This window comes from Anabrus simplex, chromosome 1 (genome assembly GCF_040414725.1).
Source record: "Anabrus simplex isolate iqAnaSimp1 chromosome 1, ASM4041472v1, whole genome shotgun sequence".
In the NCBI taxonomy this organism is placed as follows: Eukaryota; Metazoa; Arthropoda; class Insecta; order Orthoptera; family Tettigoniidae; genus Anabrus; species Anabrus simplex.
The window spans coordinates 1,451,072,765-1,451,097,823 of NC_090265.1; the positions used below are offsets into that span (position 1 = coordinate 1,451,072,765).

The following is a 25,059-nucleotide window of genomic DNA, read 5'->3' on the forward strand; positions in this document are numbered from 1 at the left end:
TCCAGTGGCTCGGGGACTGGGTGTTTGTGCTGTCCCCAACATCCCTGCAACTCACACACCACACACAACACTATCCTCCACCACAATAACACGCAGTTACCTACAAATGGCAGATGCCGCCCACCCTCATCGGAGGGTCTGCCTTACAAGGGTTGCATCCGGCTAGAAATAGCCACACGAAATTATTATTATCCTTATCCCCGTCGGACCATGATTCAGCAATGCACCATTTCAGCCATCGGGTCGGCCCATTGATGCTGTGCTCACTCCATCATGACGTTGGATATATGACCGTCCTTAGGGCTCTGCTCCACGGTTCTTCTTCTGACGTACATTATCCCGACACAATCTGATTCACGGCACAATTGGTAAATTCGTGTCTCGCACAGTCCGAAATACACTGAGCATAATAACATACAGTATCAATATTGACACAATTTAAAGAATCAAAATAAAATAATCCCTTTCAAGATTCCATTCACGTAACAGTTCAATCTGTAGCCTATTTTCCATTGGAATCTATTATTTACAAGTTCTAGCTTGACTCGCAACTTCATTATAAAATTTAACACTGCTTGAATATCAAATGGCTCGGCACTTCATACAGCTATACGTCTTAATTTATGATAATTAACCGTTGATAATTCCCTTACGGAAAAATCCCTGCTGGTTAAGATCGTATTCAATGCTTAAGGTTATTTTTCCTGCCTACAGAAATGCTCAATGTTCACGTTTTTCTGGTGACGATCTTAAGTACACGTCCGACCTGTTCAATTTCAAGATTCAGAGCGAGCTTCTAAACAGCGCGTGGCGTTATCCAGCCCGTGTGCTTACAGTGCACCTTTTTAAGGGACATTTCTTCCTACTTCGGATTTATTGTATTTGTAATGGAAAGATCGTATCGGGAATATTTACACATACGAGGGCTGTACATAAAGTCTTGGCAATATTCAGTGAACTAACAAGTACAATTACATTACTTCCCTTCATTGTAGTCACTCGAAAAGTTTATTACCTCTCGCGAAATGTCGGGAAGTCCTTGGGGATCGTCGTCCTATTGCGCGGAGTACAGATGCCACGTCAAGAAATCGGCGGCCTCGGAGGAGTTCATTAAACTTCGAAAACAGGAGGAAGCCTTTCATTCTTTTGACGCTTTACTTCAGGCTCGTAGGCTCGTGCCCATGTCTCATAAATGGCGACAATATGTTGCAGAAATGCGCGTCCTTCGTTGCGGTATCTGTACAGGCGGATGCCAGCCAGTGCTTTTACTGTACGTCGGTGAGTCGGGGTGTAATTTTTCTCATGTTAAGACATTTTGTCAGTATGTGGCACACCGCTTGATGACTGAGACCAATCTCTACGGATAATGGTCTAAACGCAACCGTGCATGGCCAGTTCCTGGATGGGTGACCACCCAGGGCTACCACAACAGACACACACGTTACCGCTGTGTCAGTCGTCTCTAAATTAAATTCTCGACCCCCTGATCACTTACACACAACAATACACAACACACTTACACTCAACACATACTTATACTGGAAAACACAACCACATAGTTAAGCAACATTGGACGTGGTCACCCACTATATGGGTAACCAAACGTCCCACACATATACTGTTCACTAAAACATAAACTGAATTTACACCAATAACCGTCTTTAAAAACATACAATACACAACAGTAGCAGACACTCTACAGACCGACAGAGGAGCGGAACATACAGATATCCAGGGACGGATCGACGGTCTACGGAGACGAGACCACTCACAATGTCAATCTTATGTCGAGGAATGGACGGCCAGATCCAAATCCAGATCCAGTCCAAATCCGCAGTCTCATTCCGACCGGCACGGAACGTCTCGAAACCATTGTGCAACCGTCCTACACGGTAACGCATCCTCGCCACAGGCTTCACGTAATCCTCGATAACATTCTGATGCATTTTTGCCAAGGACAACCTCGATTTTAATCCACGAACGCTGATCACACTTTGAAAACATGCTTTAGAGTGATAAAATCGACACTCTTCACTTCAACGCCATTTAGAAACAACGCTCCCAACTGGGTGCTCGTCAAATGCACACTATACATCAACAACAGTGCCACCTGACCGCTCCCATATCCTCCCAAGGTCAGTGTTTTTAGATTAGGCTATAATCTGCGGGTTGTACAAACCTAAGTGAATAGGGGCAGCTTACCACACGGTATGTTATTTGATGTGACCCTAGCTTGACAAATAAACTGAAATATTTGGCTTATCACATCAAAAAGTTGCACAGTATAATATGTAAAATAAAAAAATAAAAGGTGTATTTATTTTAAAGACAATGTGCTTGTTAAACAAAATGTAGTTCTTACACAAGTGTCCCTTCGCCTAGAATGTGCGCCCCATTTTCATCACTTATGGAAATTAAGCCATTTATTTATTCATAAATATGTGTACTAGTGGTGATCCGATTCCTTTCATATTTCAGAAGTCAGTAGGAAGTATCCTGCTATAGGCTTTCTGCAGAGGGAGTGCACTACTCCCTACGACATTCCTGGTACTGATGTTCACCTGGACAAGGGAACAAGAGTTATTATTCCAGTGTTCGGTCTCCATCACGATCCTCAGTACTTCCCAGACCCGGAGAAGTTTGATCCCGAGCGCTTTTCGGAAAATAATAAGGCCAAGAGACATCACTACGTCTACCTGCCATTCGGCGAGGGGCCCAGGATGTGTATCGGTAAGTGTGGTTGAAATCGTTTAAGTTTGGTCCCCAAAGAGAAAATATTACACAACAAAGTAGTTCTAACCCTATGATGGTGAATTCGATGTTGGATCAATCTAGTAGTATTTGAAGGTGCTCAAAGAAACCAGCGCCGTATTGGTGAATTCACTGGTACGCAAAATAACTCATGCCTGATACCTTTCCTATGCCCTCGGCTCCTCCGATAACTGTAAAAGAAGTTAGTGGGGCGTAAGACCAATAGCATTTTACATTTAAATAAGATCCAATATTGTTTCCAAGTTTCTACTTACGGAAATGACCTATTTCCACCAATATACACTGTTTCCAGTACAGGTAGAAATATTGAAGATACATTAAGAGGGGTGCATTATTGTTAATGAAATATGCAGTAACCTGGCGCCTTTCAAACTGCTATAGAAGCCAATGATGACGTTTCTAACCCATTTGATCCCACTGATCATTTATTGGGTCAAAACCTTATATTTTGCTGTGGGTAGGATACTGTATTTAATTTTTTCAAGGTTTGTCACATGAAATGGTTTCAACAAGATACAACCTTCATATCAAATCCAACAGTTGTTGTTGATGGCATACCGGAAAGTACCTAATTGTTGTGTAAACCTGGTCTTTTTTTAAGACATGGCTGCAAGGGAAAAGTAAGCATATTTCATCATAATCATTAATATACAGTAATGTGTAATGTACTATCATGATTGATAGAATAAGTATACGTATTAAATTGTACTTTAATTACTGTCAAGTAATGCGTTTTCTTTTTTAGAGCATAAACTATATTGTTGGTATCCCAATGAATATATTTTGAATGTTTTGTAGAAATTCCGATTATTTTTTTAAAAATTATCTTCACTTTCGTTCAGAAAATATTTTTCAAACTTTCCCTTGGTAGACCTTACAATTTTTGCTGTTAGCCTTATTTATTTTTTGTAGTTTTCAATATCATCATCTTTCTTTGTAGAATTACCACCTTTTCTACGATTGCAGTCTTGTCATTCATCACATCTTCACATTCCTGTTTTCAACATCTGTGCTTCTTTCTCTTTGTCACTGGTTCTAAATCCTTAGCTGCCTCTGTTATTTTGGCGCTAATTTTGCTTTGAGGAATATATTTCACTTTAATTACTGTCAAGGAATGATCTATTTCAATGTTTTCTCCCTTCTTCACCTTGACGTTCATTATTTCTATCAAGGTTATTTTGAAAATTCCAACATGATCAACTTGAAATTCTTCTAAATTAGGGCTTGGTGATCTCCAAGTTCTTTCTTTTTTAGGAAGCGTCATAAAACGTGTCGACATTAATTTTTAATGCTTTACACAAATGCATCAGTCTTTCTCTATTTCTGTTTGTTCTTCTGTGCGCAGGATATTCTCCTATGACTTTACAAAACGCCTTTTCTATCCAATTTTTGCGTTGATTTCTCCTAAAGTATTTGATGATTCCTTCAGGTAGTTTGCAGATTTCATTTTCTAAAATTTTCGGAGAATCGTCTGCATTTATCAGTATTCTTCTTATCATCATTTAGAAGAGCGGGATAATCAAAGCATATTTTTTGTTCGCTGAGCGTATTTTTAGAAGGCATAATCTTTGCGAAGGAGAATACAAATTATTTACAGAGTTTAGGATGCGCAGTTCACGGCAATGCTGTTACTAGATGTGGAATACCACAAATGTGACTGTTCGCCTGCTTGTTTTTGAAGATGCGGTAGTTTTCAGATTATATTTTTATTTTTATCAGTGAACTTACTTTCCTGCAGTGCTCTGTTCATCTAAAGTTTTGGTTAACTGTTACAGTTTTTCCCACTTTCAAAAGGGTGTTTACCGTTAATGTGCCAAGAAAATACTTGTTTTGGGTTTGAACTTTGATAGGGAGGTTACCAGAAGTCTCCCCAAGGCGACGATTTTCTTTTCAGGCTGCCTCCTGGAGTAGTTCTTCGAGAAGTTCCCATTATTGCATAATTACTTCAACTTCAAAGGATGAAAATGAATGTCTTGATTTCGTTGTTGAAAGTGGAATTGTGAATTCCAGAGTACAGTTCAGACACCCTTTACATAGGCTGCAGACACTGTTGGTAGTCGCCGCTAACGTAGAGTACAGACTCTATCTGATATTTTGCAGTGGCATTTCTTCCACTTAGAATCCATCACCGTTCTAAAGGAGCTCATCCGCCCTAAGAGGTTGGCTCCTTTAGGGAGTCAGGTTATTTCCCGTTGCCCAATATTCGGCGCAGTGTCGATGGATGTACAGTCTACTCTATTACTGCAGTGGTAAGAACCAGCCAAATTATGCATGATTATTACTGTATTATTATTACTTGCAATTTTATTTTAATACGAACATTATTAACAAACTAGTCATGTTAAATTCCTTTACCGTAGCCTAATTGAATGCTCCTATCAATTTCTGTCGTTTTTTAAGGGGTGTCATGTAAGCTCCAGTCAACAGGATACCAGATTTCCAGCATATGTACGCAACCTGAGATAAAGGTTCAATGCTCTACCAGTGTTATTATCATTACTATTATTACTGTTATTACCAAAATTTGAAGAATCCTTTGGAGAGCTCTAATGCCCCTTTACCTGCAATTTCGGATGATTATAGATTATTAATATTCATATTGTGATAGTACATATACCACACCCTCGCACTGTATTCAGAAGTAGGAGGTATTATTATTGCCATTGTTCTATTTATTAATATTATTGTTATTATTATTATGATTTCAGTTGTATATTTTGTTCTTAATATGTTAAGCTGGAAAGTCTCTATATGTGATATGAGTAATTTGTTTTGTACAAACGGATGGGAAAACAGTGCTAGTTACAACTCGGAAAGTTTGCGTGAGTCATGCAGACATCCCAGAGTCCGATGAGCAGGCCTTGTTATTGTCTTGTGACACGGAAGTTGTTCGTGGCGTGGCTTTCGAATGAGAAGAGGATCTTACACTCGTGATTGGATGGCCAACATAAATCTAGAAGCATCATGAAAGAGTAGAGGGAAGCTGAGGTCTATATAAGCATGTGTGAAAACAGCGGAGGACTTGACTTCAAACTTTGGTATGAAGAGGAGATGTAACTTTGGTAGAACGTGGTCTTATAATGTTTGTGAAATGTGAAGTGTGGTACTAACCTACAACTGTAGAGTGCTTAGGCACTTGTGTATTTGATCACTTGTGGCGGCTTGGTATTACTGTATATGTTGATGAAAGCTATGGGGTACTGTATCTCAGACATTCCAGAATTTATGTTCTGGAACAACAAGCGTGTGGTGCTCGAGTGAATATACCTTTGAACCGGGTGTTAGTGTCAGTGATCACAGTATTATAAAGGTACAGTATCCATGTGATATAACAAGTGCCAATAATGAGAATATGCAAGTTGTGTTGATACACAGAGACAGTGAAGGGTATTCATCTATTACTATTACTTGCACTTTTATTTTAATACGAACATTTTTAACAAACTGGTGATATTAAATTGTTTTATCGTAGCGTAATTGAATGCTCCTATCAATTATATATATAATAACATGTCCTGACTGACTAACTGACTGATTCATCATCACCAAGCCAAAACTACTAGACATAAAGGAATGAAATTTGGCAATACATTTATATTAAATTGTATGTGCTCACTAAGGAAGGAATTATGGATATTCCGTCATTAAGGGGGTGAAAAAGGGACTGAAGTTTTAAAATGAGTGAATCTATATCTCAAAAACTTAACCGTTTAAAAACGTGAAAATTGGTATTTGAAATCTTTTTTAAAAAATAAGGAAACACACATTTTTTGTTTTCGAAAATTCCTGTTAGCGGGGGTGAAAAAAGTTAAGAAAGCGGGTTGAATATCTTTTATGAGGATACTTATATTTCAAAACTGAAGATGTTACAGTAATGAAAATTGGTATTTGGAATCCCCTTTAAAAATAAAGAAACACGTATTCATTTGTTTTGGGAATATCTATTTGAGGGAGCGTGAACAAGAGTGACAAAAGGGGTGAATTTTTGAAATGACTATTTCTACAGTATATCTCAAAAACGAAACACGTTACAGACGTGAAAACTGGTATTTGGTATCTCCTGTAAAAGTAAAGGAACACGCATAATTTGTTTTCTGAAAATCCACTTAAGGGTAAGTGTTAAAAGGGATACATTTTTTAAAATGAGCATATCTACAGTATATCTCAAAATGTTAACCCTTTCGCTTTAAAACTCTCAGCTGATGGTTGTGTGAAAAGTTTCAGCCATAGTGGTATAGTGGAGATAGTGGTACCTCGCAAACTGAAGATGTTACAGACGTAAGGTTCAATTTAAAAAATAAATTCGTAAACAAAGTTACAAGTTTCAGATTTTGATAGTTTTGAAGTAATTCTGAAAAATGGTGTTAAATGCAAACAAAATTGTGATTGGTGTTAGTAGAAAGGTCATATTATTGTTTACTAGCATGGTAAATATCATGATTCTATGTGCATTAGATCCAAGGATAGATTATAGTAAAATGATGGACCAATGAAAAACTCGCCCATTTTGTATAAAATAGACATTTCTTAATGGAGGTGCTGGGTTATTATCACCGTCATATACACTTCCTGATTCTGACAAAGAAACATCATCACCTGAATAATTGTCAAGATATTCAATAATATCTCCACCTAAATGAATTGGCTTCGCCATGTTGAACGCGATAAATAACTGGGCCTAACCTAAATGAATTATATCTAACTAGGCTATATCTAACAGTTTGCTTACAATATGCACCTAATTACCTAAGAAAACGATTTAATTAATGAACTAGCAACTAAGCTAAACATAATGCATATGATACTGCTTAATTTCACTATATAATCAGTATCATCAACAAAAACAGGGAGAAACTCTCGCATGTTTGGCCCCAAACCTGACGTAAACAAGATACGGAACTCCAGTGAGCACATGTTTTAAACTCCAAGAATATCAATAAATACGGGTAGTCGGCAGTTCCCGCGGAGTACAACGTGAGATAAAACTGTGCACTTCTTATTCCACGCAAAACGTCTGCTATCTGGCGCGTAAATAATGTAATAATAATAATAATAATAATAATAATAATAATAATAATAATAATAATAATAATAATAATAATAATAATAATAATAATAATAATAATAATAATAATAATAAAGGCGGGTAACGCCGGATCGTTACTGTGACAGTTTTCGCAGGACCTGTGGGTAACGATAGATCGTTACCTTGAGTGCCAAAGGGTTAATATGTTACAAACGTGCAAATTGGTATGTTTTTCTCTTTGAAATATAAAGTAACACATATTTTTGTTTTCGGAAAAAGCACTTGGGTTGGGGGGTAAAATGACTGAGAAAGGGGGTTGAATTATTTTTATTAGATAGTAGTATCTCGCAAACTGAAGATGTTACAGACGTAAAAATTGGTACTGGAAACTCCTTTAAAAATAAAGAAACATGTTTTTTCTGTCTTCGGAAAAGGGGGTTGTAAAAATGACTGAAAATGAGGTTGCATTTTTTTGTTAGGATACATCACAGAAACTGAAGATGTTACAGACATGAAAATTTGTATTTGGAATCTCTAAAAATTAGAAACAAACGTGTATTTTGTTTGTGGGGGTTGAATCAACATAAGTGGAGTTGAAACATAAAAGGAGTTGAAATCTTTTTATGAGGATACAAATCAGAATTCGAAAGTTGTAAATTTTACGAGAAGGGTGTTCTTTTATGTCCTAGGTGTATAATATCGTATACCGGTACTACAAACTATTTCTCCCCTAAGTGGTTTAGGTGATGGTTGACACTCAGAAACACAATATCCATTCTTCCGAAATCGTTTCAGGCACGACATTTTCTTCTATGTACGAGATATAAATATTTAAAAACATCCCTTTAAAGAAGAGAGGGTTTCAAACATTCAAATTATTCCGTATGGGGTTTAAATGAGTGCTAGACCAGAAAATAAATAAGTATTCCCCCAAAATCGTTTGACGTACGAATTGAGGGCGTATTTTACAGGCTCAGCTGACAGTGGACTCACCAAAATGTAACTTTCAGTTTTAAAACGTAGCGAAGCCCGGGTGTCTTGCTAGTTAATAATATTCTTTTTTTTTTGCTAGGGGCTTTAAGTCGCACCGACACAGATAGATCTTATGGCGACGATGGGATAGGAAAGGCCTAGGAGTTGGAAGGAAGCGGCCGTGGCCTTAATTAAGGTACAGCCCCAGCATTTGCCTGGTGTGAAAATGGGAAACCACGGAAAACCATCTTCAGGGCTGCCGATAGTGGGATTCGAACCTACTGTCTCCCGGATGCAAGCTCACAGCCGCGCGCCTCTACGCGCACGGCCAACTCTCCCGGTAATAATATTAATAAAAGATAAAACAAGTAATTAAAACTCACACAAAACGTTATCCGATAAAACATCTAACATCCTTTATTGAGGGTTATGTTTGAGTGAAGAGTGCTTGTCTTACGGACCTGGGAGCTCGCGTTCGATTTCCGGCTGGGTCGTGGGATTTTAGTAATAAGTGATTAATTCCCTTTGCTCAGGAACTGGAGTTTGTGCTACCCTCATATTTTCTGCAATTGACACACATTATCTTCCACCGCTATAACACGCAGTTTTTCGAACAAATATTATGCGTCACACTCCCATCGAAGGGCCTGCCTTACAACGGCTGCATCCGGCTGTAATATCCACACGGAATTTTATTATTATTATTATTATTATTATTATTATTATTATTATTATTATTATTATTATTATTATTATTATTATTATTATTATTATTATTATTATTATTATTAAACCCTCTAATTACACAGGGCTGTTGACTAGGTGGTTTCACTTTCCTAAAGTGAAACTCTAATGCAGTAATAATAATAATAATAATAATAGTAATAATAATAATAATCATAATAATAATAATAATAATAGCTCGGATGCATAGGCGCCCATAGGATAGTTTGTAGGGGGGCCTAGACCTAGGAGTTTGTAGTATTTTTAATATTTTGGAAGATGAATAGCGACTTGTATTCCACGGTAGAATACCACACACGGTATCTCCTACCATTTCTACGTAATACCGATTTTTAAATCATTATCTTGAAAGAAAAAACACTTGACTATATTAGATTTTTCCTTTCCCTGAGAACTGGCGGGGGAGGGGGGGGGCGCGTCCCCACCTTGCCCCCGGGCATGGGCGGCCATGCTCGGATGTGTTAGGCATTTAGAATAGTGTTAAAATAGGCAGGCAAAACGTCAGATAGAACATACGCAGTAGGCACTAAAATGTAAAAAAGGAGCAATTTAAAACATCTAATTTACTAGATAGACCCTATACTGATATTATTACATTTTCATTCATTAGGCTATACATTATTGAAAGATGATTCTTCAAATAATTACCGTGTCTTTTCAAATAAAATAAATTAATTTACATTATTGCACATGACCGCAAGTTTGTTCCTCAAATTCTCGAAACTTAAACTCTGCCTCCTATCAGACAGGATACATTTTATTGCGCTAAACGATCGCTTATGTCGACTGGCGTGATAAGATCGTATTAAATATATAGATGGACATTTAAAAACTTGGCACATTTGCCTCAGTTTCTGTAAACATAGATTTGCATTCACTCTTGCGCTTTTTACTGACAGCACTTCCTACTTCACCCGCAACAGTTTCAATAAGGTCAACAGTTCCTTCAACAAAGTTTATTGATGTCAGAAGATGCTCCCCTCTCTTTTCAAGCTTCGTAGTCACTTCTGGCAATTGACCGTAGTAGGTTGTTGCGAAAGACAAACCATTTCTGACACTCGCGTAGGTGACAAGTTCCTTCACGCCACGAAATAATACGGTGTCATTATTAGGAAGCGCGGCAATTACTTCATATGTTTTGCCGAAGTTTTCTGAACAGTACAAGGCAGCGGAAATTCATGTGGCCCATCTTGTTCACACTGGTTGTAGAAGAAGCCAGAGTTCTGGAGTATTTTTTTTGTTTTTTTTTGCTATTTGCTTTACGTCGCCCCGACACAGATAGATCTTATGGCGACGATGAGACAGGAAAGGCCTGGGAATAGGAAGGAAGCGGTCGTGACCTTAATTTACAGCCCCAGAATTTGCCTGGTGTGAAAATGGGAAACCATGGAAAACCATCTTCAGGGCTGCCGAAGGGGTTCGAACCCACTATCTCCCGGATATGAGCTCACAGCTGCGCGCTCCTAACCGCACGGCCAACTCGCCTGGTGGAGTAATCTAGGTCTGGATTCGAGATGGAAATTTGATAAATATCTTCTTTGTTCTAGAAATTAATAAAATGTGCATGTTCTCTGCAATTTTGTGAAACCCGTGTGCAAACCATATCACATGGACCCTTTCCGAAAAGAAATTTTTTGAAGCCTTCGCATCCGTCATAAAAAGCAGGACATCTAAGACGAATACCCTCGGGCCAAAGATAGTTTAGAGAGCTGGAACATAATTTTTGTACTGTTAACTGGTTCTGGTGGTGGTGATTATTGTTTCAAGAGGAAGTACAACTGGGCAACCATCCTCAATTAACTGTTTCTAACTGCTGAGATGCTATACTGAGAGTCAACTCAAGACCTTAGCGGTCCCTTTGATGTTAACCAGACTTCTGGTCGGTGAAAAGGCTTCCGCAGCGCCAAATAGTTCCCTAGGTTTGTTACTTGTTCCTGAAGTCAGGAGCTTCCTTCAGTTTGGTTAGATATTCTGGTGAACTGACTTCACGAATTAAAAATTTTTGCCCTGTATAAATATGGAAAATATATCACAGGTTGTATGTTATTCGGGTTCGTTACCAACTCTTATATTTCATACGTAGATGGCTATGAATAGTTATTGTTTTCAGTGGTGTATGTAGCAAAATAATAATTTTAATATGATATTGATATCTTATTGCACTATGTACTTAGTAAGCTTTGTTCGAGTTCATTCCGTTGCTGATAAGTTCGCATAATATGTGCGACGTTGAAGATGGATCCAAGAAAACTGTTGGCAATACTGGCTACAACAGCATGTTCAGTTTCATAATGGCTGTCAAGCTGTGAGCAAGACGTGTGTGATGCTGTGACGCTTGAGTCCCCTGTGAAATACTTAAAAGCTAACAAAAGTGGAGAAAAATTAAGTAGCAAATCTAAACCAAATTGTTTTAAACGTTTATAGTAGCCTACGAGATGAGAATCTGCTGTGGGCTGTGGAAGACGTGGTGAAAAACACCGCGCAGCTGACCGGCATTTCTGTGTACAGTGTTTACGCTGCTCGCGTGGAATTTAAACTCCACGAAAAACCCAAGTCTCCAGCGAAAGGTCCATGTGTCAGCTCAGCATTCGCCGTAAATAAAACAGGAAGGGCCTTACCACGGTATGGGAATAGGATCCTTGGCATATTCGATGTTAATAATAATAATAATAATTTGTACTTTGCTTTATGTTCGTAACCGCCCTCTACCTGCAGAAATGTTGTCATGAGGGGATCATGAGTTCCTTTTTATCTTCCGAATGACGAGACTACAGTATTTACAACATTCCTGGAAACATTGTATTTTGCAATCCCACTCACAGGTTTTTTTTCAGCTTTTTGAAATGTGAGAGACTACCACTGACAGTTGTTGTACGAGAGCGGAATCGTATAATTATGTTGTTAAGTCCCCATGTGCCTCACACAAATTGCATTTTGAAATAAAAATAAACTCTGCTTTTCTTGCCTCGGTATTCGTCAGTAATCTGTAGGTTTTACATGGTCAGTAAAGGAATAAATAGGTATGGTACATAATCAGAGTAGAGCTATGTGAAATGATGTGATTTCGTTTGATGCTTCACTATTTCAGAATGAAGTACTTGTCAGATAGACGCACGGCGTTAATAATAAGCTGGTTGTGGCGGAGATGGAGAACGGAGACGGGAAGGGGCAACAGGGGACGTGCTCACGTGCGGAAGGATACTTTTCCTAAGCTCTTGAGTTGAATTTCAGTATAGCAGATACATCTTGGGAATTCCTTCTTGTTCTTACGATGACGTTTGCGATGTATTTTCCCATTATGTCCGTTGTTTCATCAACTTAAATCCGTATTGTATATCCACAATCCTTACTGATAATATTTTGTATTACATTCTTGTAGCATGCGGGCAAGTATTTTCTTCGCAACGTTATTTTACTTAGTACACTTTCCCCAGAAAATGTTTCTAAAAAGAGTTCTCAGCGTTTGGTTTTCGATCTTACAGAATGAAATTCCGGAATCGATAAAAGGTTTGCATAAATCAAGTGAGAACCGAACTGAAATTGTCTTCTATTTATAGACGCCGCAACAGCTGTTGACAGTAGCGATATCTTCTTCTGACCAATCCTGGAACCAAAACTCTATCACTACTTCGTAGTGTTTGGTTAAAGGTAATATTTTCGTGATGAATCGTTTTTTACAGACTTCACGCATAAAACTGTTCCGTTGAATATGCGTCAGCACCGAATTCGTGAATGTAAGTATGGAGTTAACTGTTCAATGATCTACTTAAATTGGCTATGTAATCTACGTGTGTTAAGAACAGTAAGTCTTCTTCTACTCAACATTCACGGACGGGTGATATCTCGCAGAAAATGAAACCCAAAACTGTGGTAGACACGTTTGCTGATCGGGGGGGAAGGGAAATGAACAAACAATTTCTACCCAGCAATATCTACCATTTCGCGGCTCAAACCAATTAGCAGTTTATTTTTGTATGCCTGTATTTTTAGCGAGTTTGGTGGGGAATTCCACTCATCAGCCGTGCCTTTGTAGGGTGCTGTTTTGAGAAGCAAGAGAAAGGCAGAGAACTCTTGAGATGTCGTCGCAGCCAAAGAGCACAGTGAGACCACTTATTAAATTTACTAGAACTGGGGAAGTAGCTGTGTTGCGTACTGTAGGCAGAATTACAGTGTTTAGGAGAGTGAAGTTTAAAGGGTATATTCCGAATAATATGACCAAAATAACATTGAACAAAAAAAAAAAAAAAGTGAATTTATGACGTTGAAGTCTTTAAAAAAGGCGTCAAGGGCTTATTTATAGCCAAAATAGGCAAATAGAATTTTTCCTTTCATTCCCAAATTGTTGAAACTTGCTTATCTCCGCCAACTTTTTAATATGGCAACCCAATACAAAGAGGCATTTTGCCAAACATCCGAGCCTTATTACTACTACTACTACTACTACAAATAATAATAATAATAATAATAATAATAATAATAATAATAATAATAATAATAATAATAATAATAATTGTACCAGAGGTACACCCGCTCGGTGCATTTAAATTGGGCGCCTTCTAGAAGGCCATCTGCAATACGTACAGTGAACTGTCTAGCACAATAAGTTTCTAACTCTCTCATGAGGTGTCTCTGCTGTCGACTTATGTGCTCTCTCTGGTGAGAAGATGAACAATTAATTTTCAAAGAAATTTGTAATTTTTAGGTTTTCAGAATTGAAATTTTGTAAATTCTAGTTTGTGTTCTTAGGTTACTAGCACTGCCATCCCTTCCTTCTTCTTCGAAATTTTCGTCCAATCAGGAATTTTGCACATTTATTAAATCAACCAATAGGACTTGTGGGTGTGTACAGAGCTTCGGCCCAGAGAGTTCTGGAACCTCCCCCTCCGCTATAAACGTTGGGACCTTTTGGGCCATGTTTTCTTTTTCATCGCTCCAGTCAAGAGGTTTAGAGTGTGTCGGAGGCAGGGGGAAAGCCTCGCCCATCGTCGAAAGGCCCACCAGTTCAAGGTAATGGCAGACATCTTGTAATCATGTAATAGCCTCAGAAAGCTAGCTTGAGGGGAACGTTTCAAAATCCTTTCGTGATGAAAATTTTAATCTTTCAATGCAAATTTTCAAATAAGACTAAGAACCTTATTCTAACTAAGGGAATAAAGAGTGTAAACCCTCTTTCAATTCCCATTCAACATGGTATTGGAGTGATTATGATTTTGTAATATTTAAAATTTATCTTTCCTTTGGACTTAATATTTTTCTCCTTCTAGTCACCTCTGCAGTATAGGCTTAGACTCTGTAACTTCGGGCCATAAGCCCGCATAGGGTTTTTAAGAATTTTCAACTGAATTGCAAAGGAGTGCAAGTGTTCGCCTCTGAGCAATTTTATTTACGGCCGATGTATTTAATATTTACTTTCTTCACTAAGGTCATGTAGAGCGAGCACTTGTTGCCTCTGTTAAAGTTTAACCTTCCTATTTAAATGTAACTTAGGCTGTCAAGCGAATAGAACAGTGGAATCTGTTTATATTTAATCGTATGTAAAAATTTAGATTATGCCTTGGAGAGGCTAGATTGGAATATGTTTTGGAGAGCAGTCTCCTAGAGAGTTAACTGTGTGGAGCAAAGACGCTCTTTCGAATGTTGTAAATCTTGGAGCCCCGTCTCCTTACTTGTAATTGATTGGAGCAGTAATAGTGTAACGTTTGAGCTACCTAACTCATCTCTAAAAAGTCATTATGTCTATTACACCTGTGGTTCTTAGGCTTCAAATAATTGTTATAAGAGCTGTACAGCTCCCCTTCTGTCTATCCAACTGTTATTTGTTATTGTTTAACGAAAATAAAAAATTAAACAAAAATAAAAAAACAAGAAAAGAAATAACATTTTAAATTTTAGAGTTTTGAATTAAGATTTGATCCTTTCTCGGTCCACACATTCACGCCCGCACCTCTTTACACCTCTATGCTCCACGCAAAGCCCGTAATAATAATAATAATAATAATAATAATAATAATAATAATAATAATAATAATAATAATAATAATAATAATAATAACTGCGCTAAATAGTTCAGAGCATAGAGTACCAGCTTCTGACTTCAAGTTGACAGGTTCGAGCCTGGCTCAGCCCGGTGGTATTTGAAAGTTTTCAAACACGCCAGCCTTGCGTCGTATATTTGCTGGCACTTAAATGGAACCCTCCGGGACAAAATTCGCACCTTGGCGTCTCCGAAAGCCTTAGAAAATAGTTAGTGGGACGTAAAACCATTATTATTATATCATATGGCCTCCTAAGATACCCGATGACTATGGCGACACATAAAGTCGGTCCCCGAGTCAGAGGAATTACCCAGTGAAGGTTAACATCCCCGAGCCTTCTTGGACCAAAGGCCAACACGCTAACTATTTAGCCTTGGAGCCGGACACCGCAATCGACAGAGACTTCTTAGTGAGTTCCTGTTCTGGATGAGTGAAAGTTTCATCTTCGCTATAGCACCACGATTTCAAGAAGAATAAAAAATGGAGTGATTGACACTCACTGAGTGCTTAAACCATAAGAAGTAACAAAACTATGTTGCGTTCACCTTGCTTGGGTAATAACTGGGCAAAATGACTCATTCTGCTTCTCCGCACCGAGCTCGATAGCTGCACTCGCTTAAGTGCGGCCAGTATCCAGTATTCGGGAGATAGTAGGTTCGAACCCCACTGTCGGCAGCCCTGAAAATGGTTTTCCGTGGTTTCCCATTTTCACACCAGGCAAATGCTGGGGCTGTACCTTAATTAAGGCCACGGCCGCTTCCTTCTCACTCCTAGCCCTTCCCTGCCCCATCGTCCCCATAAGACCTATCTGTGTCGGTGCGACGTAAAGCAACTAGAAAAAAAAATTATTCTTCCTCTCTTTCCTCTTCTTCTTCTAGTTTTCACACCATACACCCTGGTGAGATTGCTGGTGAGATCATAGCCACACATTTGGGCCACACATAGTTTTAATAATAATAATGTTATTTGCTTTACGTCCCACTAACTACTCTTTTACGGTTTTCGGAGACGCCGAGGTGCCGGAATTTAGTCCCACAGGAGCTTTTTACGTGCCAGTAAATCTACCGACACGAGGCTGTCGTATTTGAGCACCTTCAAATACTACCGGACTGAGCCAGGATCGAACTTGCCAAGTTGGGGTCAGAAGGCCAGCGCCTTAACCGTCTGAGCCACTCAGCCCGCCACACATGGTTTTACGGCCAGATGCCTTTCTTTCAACAATCCTATGTGGAAAAATGTTTTCACAAATGGATGTTCGGAGGCTTGTAGTGTGCTATGTTAAGCGTGAATGAAGAGGTATCTAATGAAAGGGAAATGATGTATGGCTTTTAGTGCCGGAAATGTCCGAGGACAAGTTCGGCTCGCCAGATGCAGGTATTTTGACTCGATGCCCATAGGCGACCTGCGCGTCGAGATGAGGATGAAATGATGATGAAGACGACACATACACCCAGCCCCCGTGTCAACGGAATTAACCAATTATGGTTAAAATTTCCGACCCTGCCGGGAATCGAGCCAGGGACCCCTGTGACCAAAGGCCAGCACGCTAAACATTTAGCCATGGAGCCTGACAAGAGGTATCTAATGAGACGAACTGAAGCCAGAGGAATTATCTAGACGCTGTTAAATTCCCCAATTCTACCTGGAATTGAACACTAGAGACCCTTTGGACCGAAGGGCGCTACACTCACCATTCAACTAAGGAGCCAGACTGGATAAATAACTAATAGGACAATAAATTCATAAAAGTGGTGAACTCAGAACTTGCGGAGATAACTTCCCTTACTTAACCAATGAGTATTATGGGATGATGCGCCGCTACGTCCTCCATGCCAATGTACAACCACGGGAAGTAGTGCAAACCAGCCAACTCCAACCGCTCGCTCATCACCAAGGAAGGCCTACCCAATCACCAGGCGGAGGACAGCTGTTTGCGGACTGGTCAGCGCCCTCGCCGCTGCTGTCTGGATTGTTCTGTTCGCTCATTGGACACCTCCGGCGTTATGGAAGAATCTGGACGGCGGGCGGCGAGTACTCACTCTCGGGAGAACTCTGGGAGGTGTGTCCCTTCTGGAAGCACCCGGATGGCGTGGGCCCAGGTATTTAAGTCAGGGGTTGAGACGTCGGTGGATGCAGAGTGGGTCTCGGCCCACAAATGACCACGGCTGGTTCATGGTCCAACAGCTCTGCACTCTGACCGGCCAACCGAGCAGGGGAGGGGTGGCCACGGCTCTACCGTGGCTCTACGCTTCTGCATTCGGGAGACGGGACAGGGCTGGACCTCACGGCTGGCCCCAATCGTCGGCTGTCCTGACAAGGGAGTTAGCACAACTTACGATCGCAATTGCAAAAACTTCCTGGTTTGTATTTAAGTGTTTTACATGTACATTAAAAATATGAGCACAATATTTGCCATCGACAATTACATTGCACTTTACAATGATGCGCATGTTCAGGCACCGAGTTCAAAATATGGGTTGTTGGTAGCTCTTGGCAAAAGATGACGAGGATGAGCATGCCCACAGAGTATAAAGTGCCGAAAACAGAGATGCTTATCACAGCAAGAACACTTCATGAATGCTTGCAATAAGCAGTCTTCCGACTCACACGGCTTTTGAACATCAAAAGTGATTTAAACCTCTCTGGTCTGAAGTCATCATATCCAGCTACAGTCCAGGAGTACCCGAACAAAGTCAGCGAAGACTGGAGAACAGAACTGATTGCCTAGAACGCACATCAGCAACGAAATGGAAATCCCTCGACGATGGGGCGAACTGATAGTCGTTAAGAATAATGTGATCTTCAATCCGCTTCAGCAGCGCCTTGAACTGTCGGAAGAATAGCACATCAAGCGGCTGAATGTAAGGTGTGCACACAGGAGGGATGGACTTGACTGTATAGACCATATTTTGAGGTCAGATACCATCGATATATGTTCTGTCACGATATGCAATCAACCAGAAGAAGAAACTCCTGTGCTGCATATGGGCAGTAGACATCTTGAAAGAATTGCGGCATGATTTGTTTCGCGATTAGGCAGTACTTTGAAGCAACTTGAACCAGATTTTGTGGTTTCAGTATGTGTTGCGCTACTCGCACTTCAAAATGACCATTAGGTTCCTGGTAAATAACCAGCAACGTTGGAAACACGTATCCACTTGCCGAAGTAACGGGTTAGATGGTGTATGAATGAGTTGTTGCGTGATCACTCCGCACCGAACTTCTTACCGACTTCTCTTCCTTGTAATACAGAATTCGCGATGAGTGGAGTTCTTTTCGTGTACAACTTTGATCGGTATTATAAATCTGTATACGTTCCATGGTATTCATTAAGAACATAACCTCTTTGCGAAACTCGTCACATTATTCCTTCACGTCATCATCTGTATTCCAGGCTTTAGTGGTTACATATTTTGTTATTGCCCGTGAACCAAGATGGTGTCTCTGTTTAAACGGTGCAACTCATCCATGGATAGATGCAGTGAATCGAGTCAGTCCTATTTCTCGAGCCTTTTCTAAACCCCAAGCACGAATATCCCTGTCGTGAACATTAGCGCCTAGAACAGTTCTAGCAACCCTGATTTTTTCAGCTACATAATCGTCAAGCAGGGGAAGTTTTGAGCGCTGGCCTAGCTCCCCTTTTTTCTACTACGTGACGTAAATATCGTAGATGATGTACGTCTTGCACCATACGATATCGTTTCTGTACTGTATTGAAGCTTAATCGTTTGCTTTTCCCAGAATCTTGGAATTAAATGATCTCCTTTGCCTTTTCAAAAGATACAGCACCCCACCTCTTCCTCTCCGGTGGGCTCGGCAGATACGCAGACGAACTGGCTTCCATCACTTTTTATTAACGACTCTTCCTCACAGTCAGGTTTTGGATCATCCATAAATTTTTCACGTTCAGATACGTTTTCCTCTGCGTACTCATATTCTTCAACATAGTCTATTGTATGTTCTTGATGTATATTATTACCACCGGTTGCCACTGTTTCATCTATCACATTGATTATGAATGCAGCTACATTTCTCTCACTTACCGTAATTTCCCTGGATCTTCGTTTGTGTTTGTAATGGCTAACAATTATACTCACTATATTGGCAGGATTCATTATCACACGATTACGGTGACAGTGACTCGCTACGAAATTGGAAAACCACAGACAGAAGGAACTTTATGAACGGTCGAAGCAGATACAATACAGACGGAGGTCCCTATTATCCTAGCTTCCTTGCTCTTATGCGGTATGTGTCTGGTTGCCCTAGATGTCGCATCGGCAACTGTGTCGGGTGACTTTGGACACGGTGCGGCGTGTGTCGTCCATAACATACACGTAAAATCTTTGTAACTTACAGTTTACATGGCAATGGCACTTAATTTATACAGTGTTGTAATCAGCACCTCAAATATATTCATACAAACCACAAATCACCTGCAATTGCGATCGCAAGTTGTGCTAACTCCCTTGTGAGAATGGTTTTCCGTGGTTTTCCATTCTCCTGCACAAGGCGAATGTCGGGACAGTTCCAGTGCCGCCAAGTCCCTCACCTGCTCCGTGTATCTCCTTCACCATAACAAATCTCCCGGCCTGAGAAACGGCGTTACCGTCTAAGAGGCCCGCCTCCCTCTTTAGGCTAGGAATGAAAAGTTTTTAGTAGTAGTAGTAGTCGTCCGGAGTTGAGTCATTTGGTGTAGCTCAGCTGGTGTGGTGAGTCCAATGCGTGGACTCAGTGCGTGTGAGTGTCTTAGACCAGCTGCTGGAGGAGGACGTGGTCTGTCCTGTGCAGTGTTGAGGGCAACACTGGGTGCCGACATGGGGCTGTGAGTGGAGTTCGACGGACTGAGTGGACAGCGAGCTGCGAAACTGACTTGTGGACACTGGACCGTTAAAGCGCTAACGAACATGACTGAGCGTCTGAGTGAATGTAGTGTAAGTGATCGAAGACTCGGTCATTGTAGAGAAAACATGAGAAACTAAGAGAGTGAGGGTGTGCGTACTTATGTAGGTTATGAGCTCGGCAATCGTGTGTGCGTAAATGTGTATTTTTAGTGCTTAGCTAATACATTTTTGAAATAGGACGCTTCCAGGTCCTGTCTAATTTATTTATCCCACCAACACGTTACAACTGGCCCCAGAAGTGGGATGGACAAGTATGATAAACTAGTGGGTAACCTCTTACGTTCAAACGGGTGCCAGAATCGGGAATCTGGTAGCCGATTTTGTACATACATACATACATAGATCATCATTATAGACCGTTTTGCCTTTCAGCGTCCAATCAGCGTTCAGTATTTTGTAGTCGACAGAAATTTCTACGAGTGAAATGTATTCCAAACAGTTCCCGATTTTTCTAAGTTTAGTGAACTTGAAAGTAAAATCTTATCCAGCTATGATGAACTCGTTAATGAACTGAGATCTGAACGCAGATGCAACCCGGACCAACAGCAAACGGACTTATGTGAACGGAAGAGCGAGCAGTTAAAGTCGGAAAACGAAGAGCGCTCTCTCGAAACCGAGGTCGACAATGACGTCGTGCAGAACGACAACGAACTGGAAGAGAAGCGATTCGAAGTGATGTTCGCGGTTGTGGAGCCAGGAGTTCAAGGCTCAGCGGAGGAAGTGAGTGCCCTGCGTGCGAACACGATGGTTGTGGGGACACGAATGAATCCTGGTAGCAGCGATGGCGGCTCCGGCGTCGTGAAGGTGGAAACCACACAGGACGACGGGATCACTTCCTGGAGAACATGTCGGACCCAGTTCGAGACCGAATCGTCGTGCAAGAAGAGAGCCGACTGTCCGATCGCCAGACTACGTGTATAAAAGATGACGGTGCGACACAGCCCTCAACCATGTTTGATCTACGAAGAGGTTGTGGGAGTGCTCGACGGGTGCTGCGGTGTCCACTAACCGAGAGCCACCTACCGAGTCCAGCTGCAGGAAAGGACTCAGCACGCCGATAGAACGCCGCAGGTATTCGATGCCGAGATCGAGAGACTAGGCGACGTGATTATGGATGAGCCACCCTGGGATGACACCAAGCGTGAGGCGATTGACACCTGCGAAAAATTGTGCGGCGCTGAGATCCGTCCAGAGAGGATGATCGGTGGGAAGCAGAACTAAGAGGAGGCTCTTGACGATGTCCCAGGGGGTGGAGGCAGCGATGACAACAGCTGGAGGGACCTCCATTAGGAGACGGAGCACCAATGGAAGATGAACCGATGACCACCGAACGAGCTACTGAAGGAGGACGTGGTTACAGTATCCTCAAGTCTGGGACGAACAAACCGGTCCGGTGCACCACACCGAAGGACTACGAAGGCGCTCAGGCCCTAGAAGTAGACGGGGGTGTGGAAGAAAGGAAAAACCACCGAAGTTCCGGCTGCCGTGCGAGGACTTGCGGATAATTATCACCGGGAACGATGACACCGTCGACCAGACCCAGCGCATCCCCCAGGAGAAGGTCGTGGCCAAACGAACAAACCGTCTGGCGCGCCATATCGTGAAGCAAGTCGGGACGCCTTGCATTGAGGAGAGGGCAGTGTGGCATGGTGAGCCGCTGAGTCCGCCATGCCAATGTACAACCACGAGAAGTAGCGCAAACTTGCCAACTCCTACCGCACTCTTATCACCAAGGAAGGCCCACCCTCTCCCTACTACCGTCACCAGGTGGAGGACAGCCGCTTTCAGATTTGGTCAGCCTCCCCAATGTGTGGACTCAGTGAGTTACCGAAGAGTGCAGTAAATGTGTTAGTGACAGCCTAGGCTAAGGTGTCAGTCTGTTGGAGAATCTGTCTGTTGGAGTTGAGGACTAGTTTCTGTGTGCCTGTCGTCGTGCGTGTGTCTTGGACCAGCTGCTGGAGGATGACGTGGTCTGTCCTGTGCAGTGTGGAGGACAATACTGGGTGCCGACATGGGACTGTGAGTGGAGTTCGACGGAGTGAGTGGACAGCGAGCTGCGAGACTGACGTGTGGACTGCGGACCGTGACAGCGCTAACGATTGTGACTGAGCGGGTGAGTGATGTAGTATAGTCCGCCCCCGCTGTGTAGGGGGCAACCCGTCCGCCTGTCACCCGGCAACCCTGAGTTCGATTCCTGGCTGGGTCAGGGGATTTTAATTGTAAATTATTAATATTCCTGGCCTGGGGACTGGGTGTTTGTGTCGTCCTTAACGTTCCTTTCCTCACCTTCAACACTCTACACTTCCTCCATTCCAATTACACGCAGATTCATATCACATGGTGTAAGTAGGGGCAAAAGATCTCTATAGGTCGACGCCCCGAACAAATAGCATTTTTTAAAAAGCGTGTAGTGTAAGTGATCGAAGACTCTCTCTTTCTCTGTGTGTGTGTGTGTGTGTGTGTGTGTGTGTGTGTGTGTGTGTGTGTGTGTGTGTGTGTGAGAGTCATTGTAGATAAAACATGAGAAACTAAGAGAAAGGGCGCGAACCGTGTAAGTGTGTGTCCTGTGTACTTGTGTGAGTTGTGAGGTCGGCAATCGTGTGTGTGTAAAAGTGATTTTCTTTTCTTTTTTGCTAGTGGCTTTACCGCATGGCCAACTCGCCCGGTGTAAAAGTGTAGTTTTAGTTCTTAGCTAATACATTTTAGAAATAGGACGCTACCAGGTCCTGTCTTATTTATTTAACCCGCCAACACGTTACAGTTACTTTGTAAGGACTTGTCTGTGCCCCACCGCTAATAAATATCTTGCCTTAACTCATATAAAGTATGTTTTCTAAAATATTTTTGTTGTTGTTCCAGGTATGCGGTTTGGACTTCTCCAGTCGAAAGTGGGCCTTGTTACAGTGTTAGCCAACTACGAGTTCTCTGTCTGCAAAGATACTCCAATACCAATAGTCTTCAGCCCTACTAGTATAGGAATGTCTAGCAAATACGGGTATAAGTTAAAGATCACAAATAGGAACTAAGAAAATTTAACGTTCCTGTCATAAATGATCCGGGGCCCATGGACCTAGATGTTAGGCTCCTTTAAACAACAAGCATAATTATCATCATCAATGGTCCATTTACCATATATCTTATGAATATTGCTGTTTTAATTGTTTTTTATACATACCCAGTGATTCCATTCGTCTATGAAATGCTTACTAGTAGTAGTAAACTTCAATAAAAACATGTTAATAAACTCGTAACATTTCTCCTCTGTACGGGTCAGTTAGTTTTTTTTTATTTTTTGCTAGTTGCTTTATGTCGCACAGAAAACAGATAGGTCTTATGGCGACGATGGGATAGGAAAGGCCTAGGAGTTGGAAGGAAGCTGCCGTGGCCTTAATTAAGGTATACCCCCAGCATTTGCCTGGTGTGAAAATGGGAAACTATGGAAAACCATCTTCAGGGCTGCCGACAGTGGGGCTCGAACCCACGATCTCCCGGATGCAAGCTCACAGCCACGCGCCTCTACGCACACGCCCAACTCGCCCGGTAAGTCAGTTAGTTTAATAATAATAATAATAATAATAATAATAATAATAATAATAATAATAATAATAATAATAATAAACCTGCAGCGCTGGGTCTCACAGACCCATACAACATGTTTTTTATACTTCTTTGGGGAATGGTAGAGGTTGCGTATTCGGGAGACAGTGGGTTAGAACCCTGCTGCCAGCAGCCCTGGTCTTCCATTTTTACACCTGCATTAAGGCCACGGTCGTTATTTTCCTGCTCCTAGTCTTTTCCCATCCCATCGTCGTCATAAGACCGATCTGTACCGATGCGAAGTAAAGCAAGTTTTAAAATGAAAAAAGAAACGGTGTGTGTGGGGGCGGGCGGGATGCAAACCTATTTCTCTGTTTACCTTCCTCGCTCCTAATCTAATCTGAACTTGCACTCTCGAGTTGCACGATCAGTTACAAAACATGAAATAATAGCCATTTAGATCTGTCAGACTTGGCGCCAGTGCTCGTGTTACACGTTTAAGTGCAAGCGCACTTCTATGAAATTTTGTCTACGCGCGTTAGAGTCTTAAAAACAATGTTTTAAATTTTGATTACCCACTTCTTGAATGGGTTATTGTGAACTTTTATATTAATGACGTTTCATTTAGAGAACAAGAAAGTGAGCGTATACGCGTGTTACTGGAAGAAGACTGTGAATGTGATTTAGAATCGCACCCTGACGTACCAGACAAGGAAGATAATGTGCCACATGTGCAGAAAAGACAAAAAACCCCAGTGCTATATCAAATTTTGTAAAAGGATTTTATATCTACTGTCTTAGAAAAAAATTTAGACACCCGAATTTATACGTTAATAAAACGTTTATCATTTGCTCCTCATATAAACAAGTTACACCAAAATTTAGCTTATTTTATTCTACGCTTAATTACGCATTGTTTCACAAATTTTACAACAACTTTTTCCACAAATATCAGATTAAATAAAAGTTTGGTATAAAGATTAACAGTAAGTTGCTTTAAGACATATTAAAGTTTGGTAAAGATGAGATTAATACTTTCAATGTTATGAATTTTCAAATTGAGCGTTAC

At 41.0% G+C, this 25,059-nt stretch overlaps 1 protein-coding gene across 1 annotated transcript in view; it reads left to right on the forward strand.

The window, feature by feature from the left end:
* LOC136879403 (probable cytochrome P450 6a13) overlaps positions 1-24,318 on the forward strand; it is a 130,934-nt gene extending 106,616 nt beyond the window's left edge. Inside the window, exons 4-5 of the mRNA XM_067153222.2 lie at positions 2,479-2,730; positions 23,313-24,318. Of these exons, the coding sequence (XP_067009323.2) occupies positions 2,479-2,730; positions 23,313-23,479 (419 nt within the window). The 3' untranslated portion in view covers positions 23,480-24,318. The remainder of the gene's footprint in view (positions 1-2,478; positions 2,731-23,312) is intronic.
* The last annotated feature ends 741 nt before the right edge of the window (positions 24,319-25,059 follow it).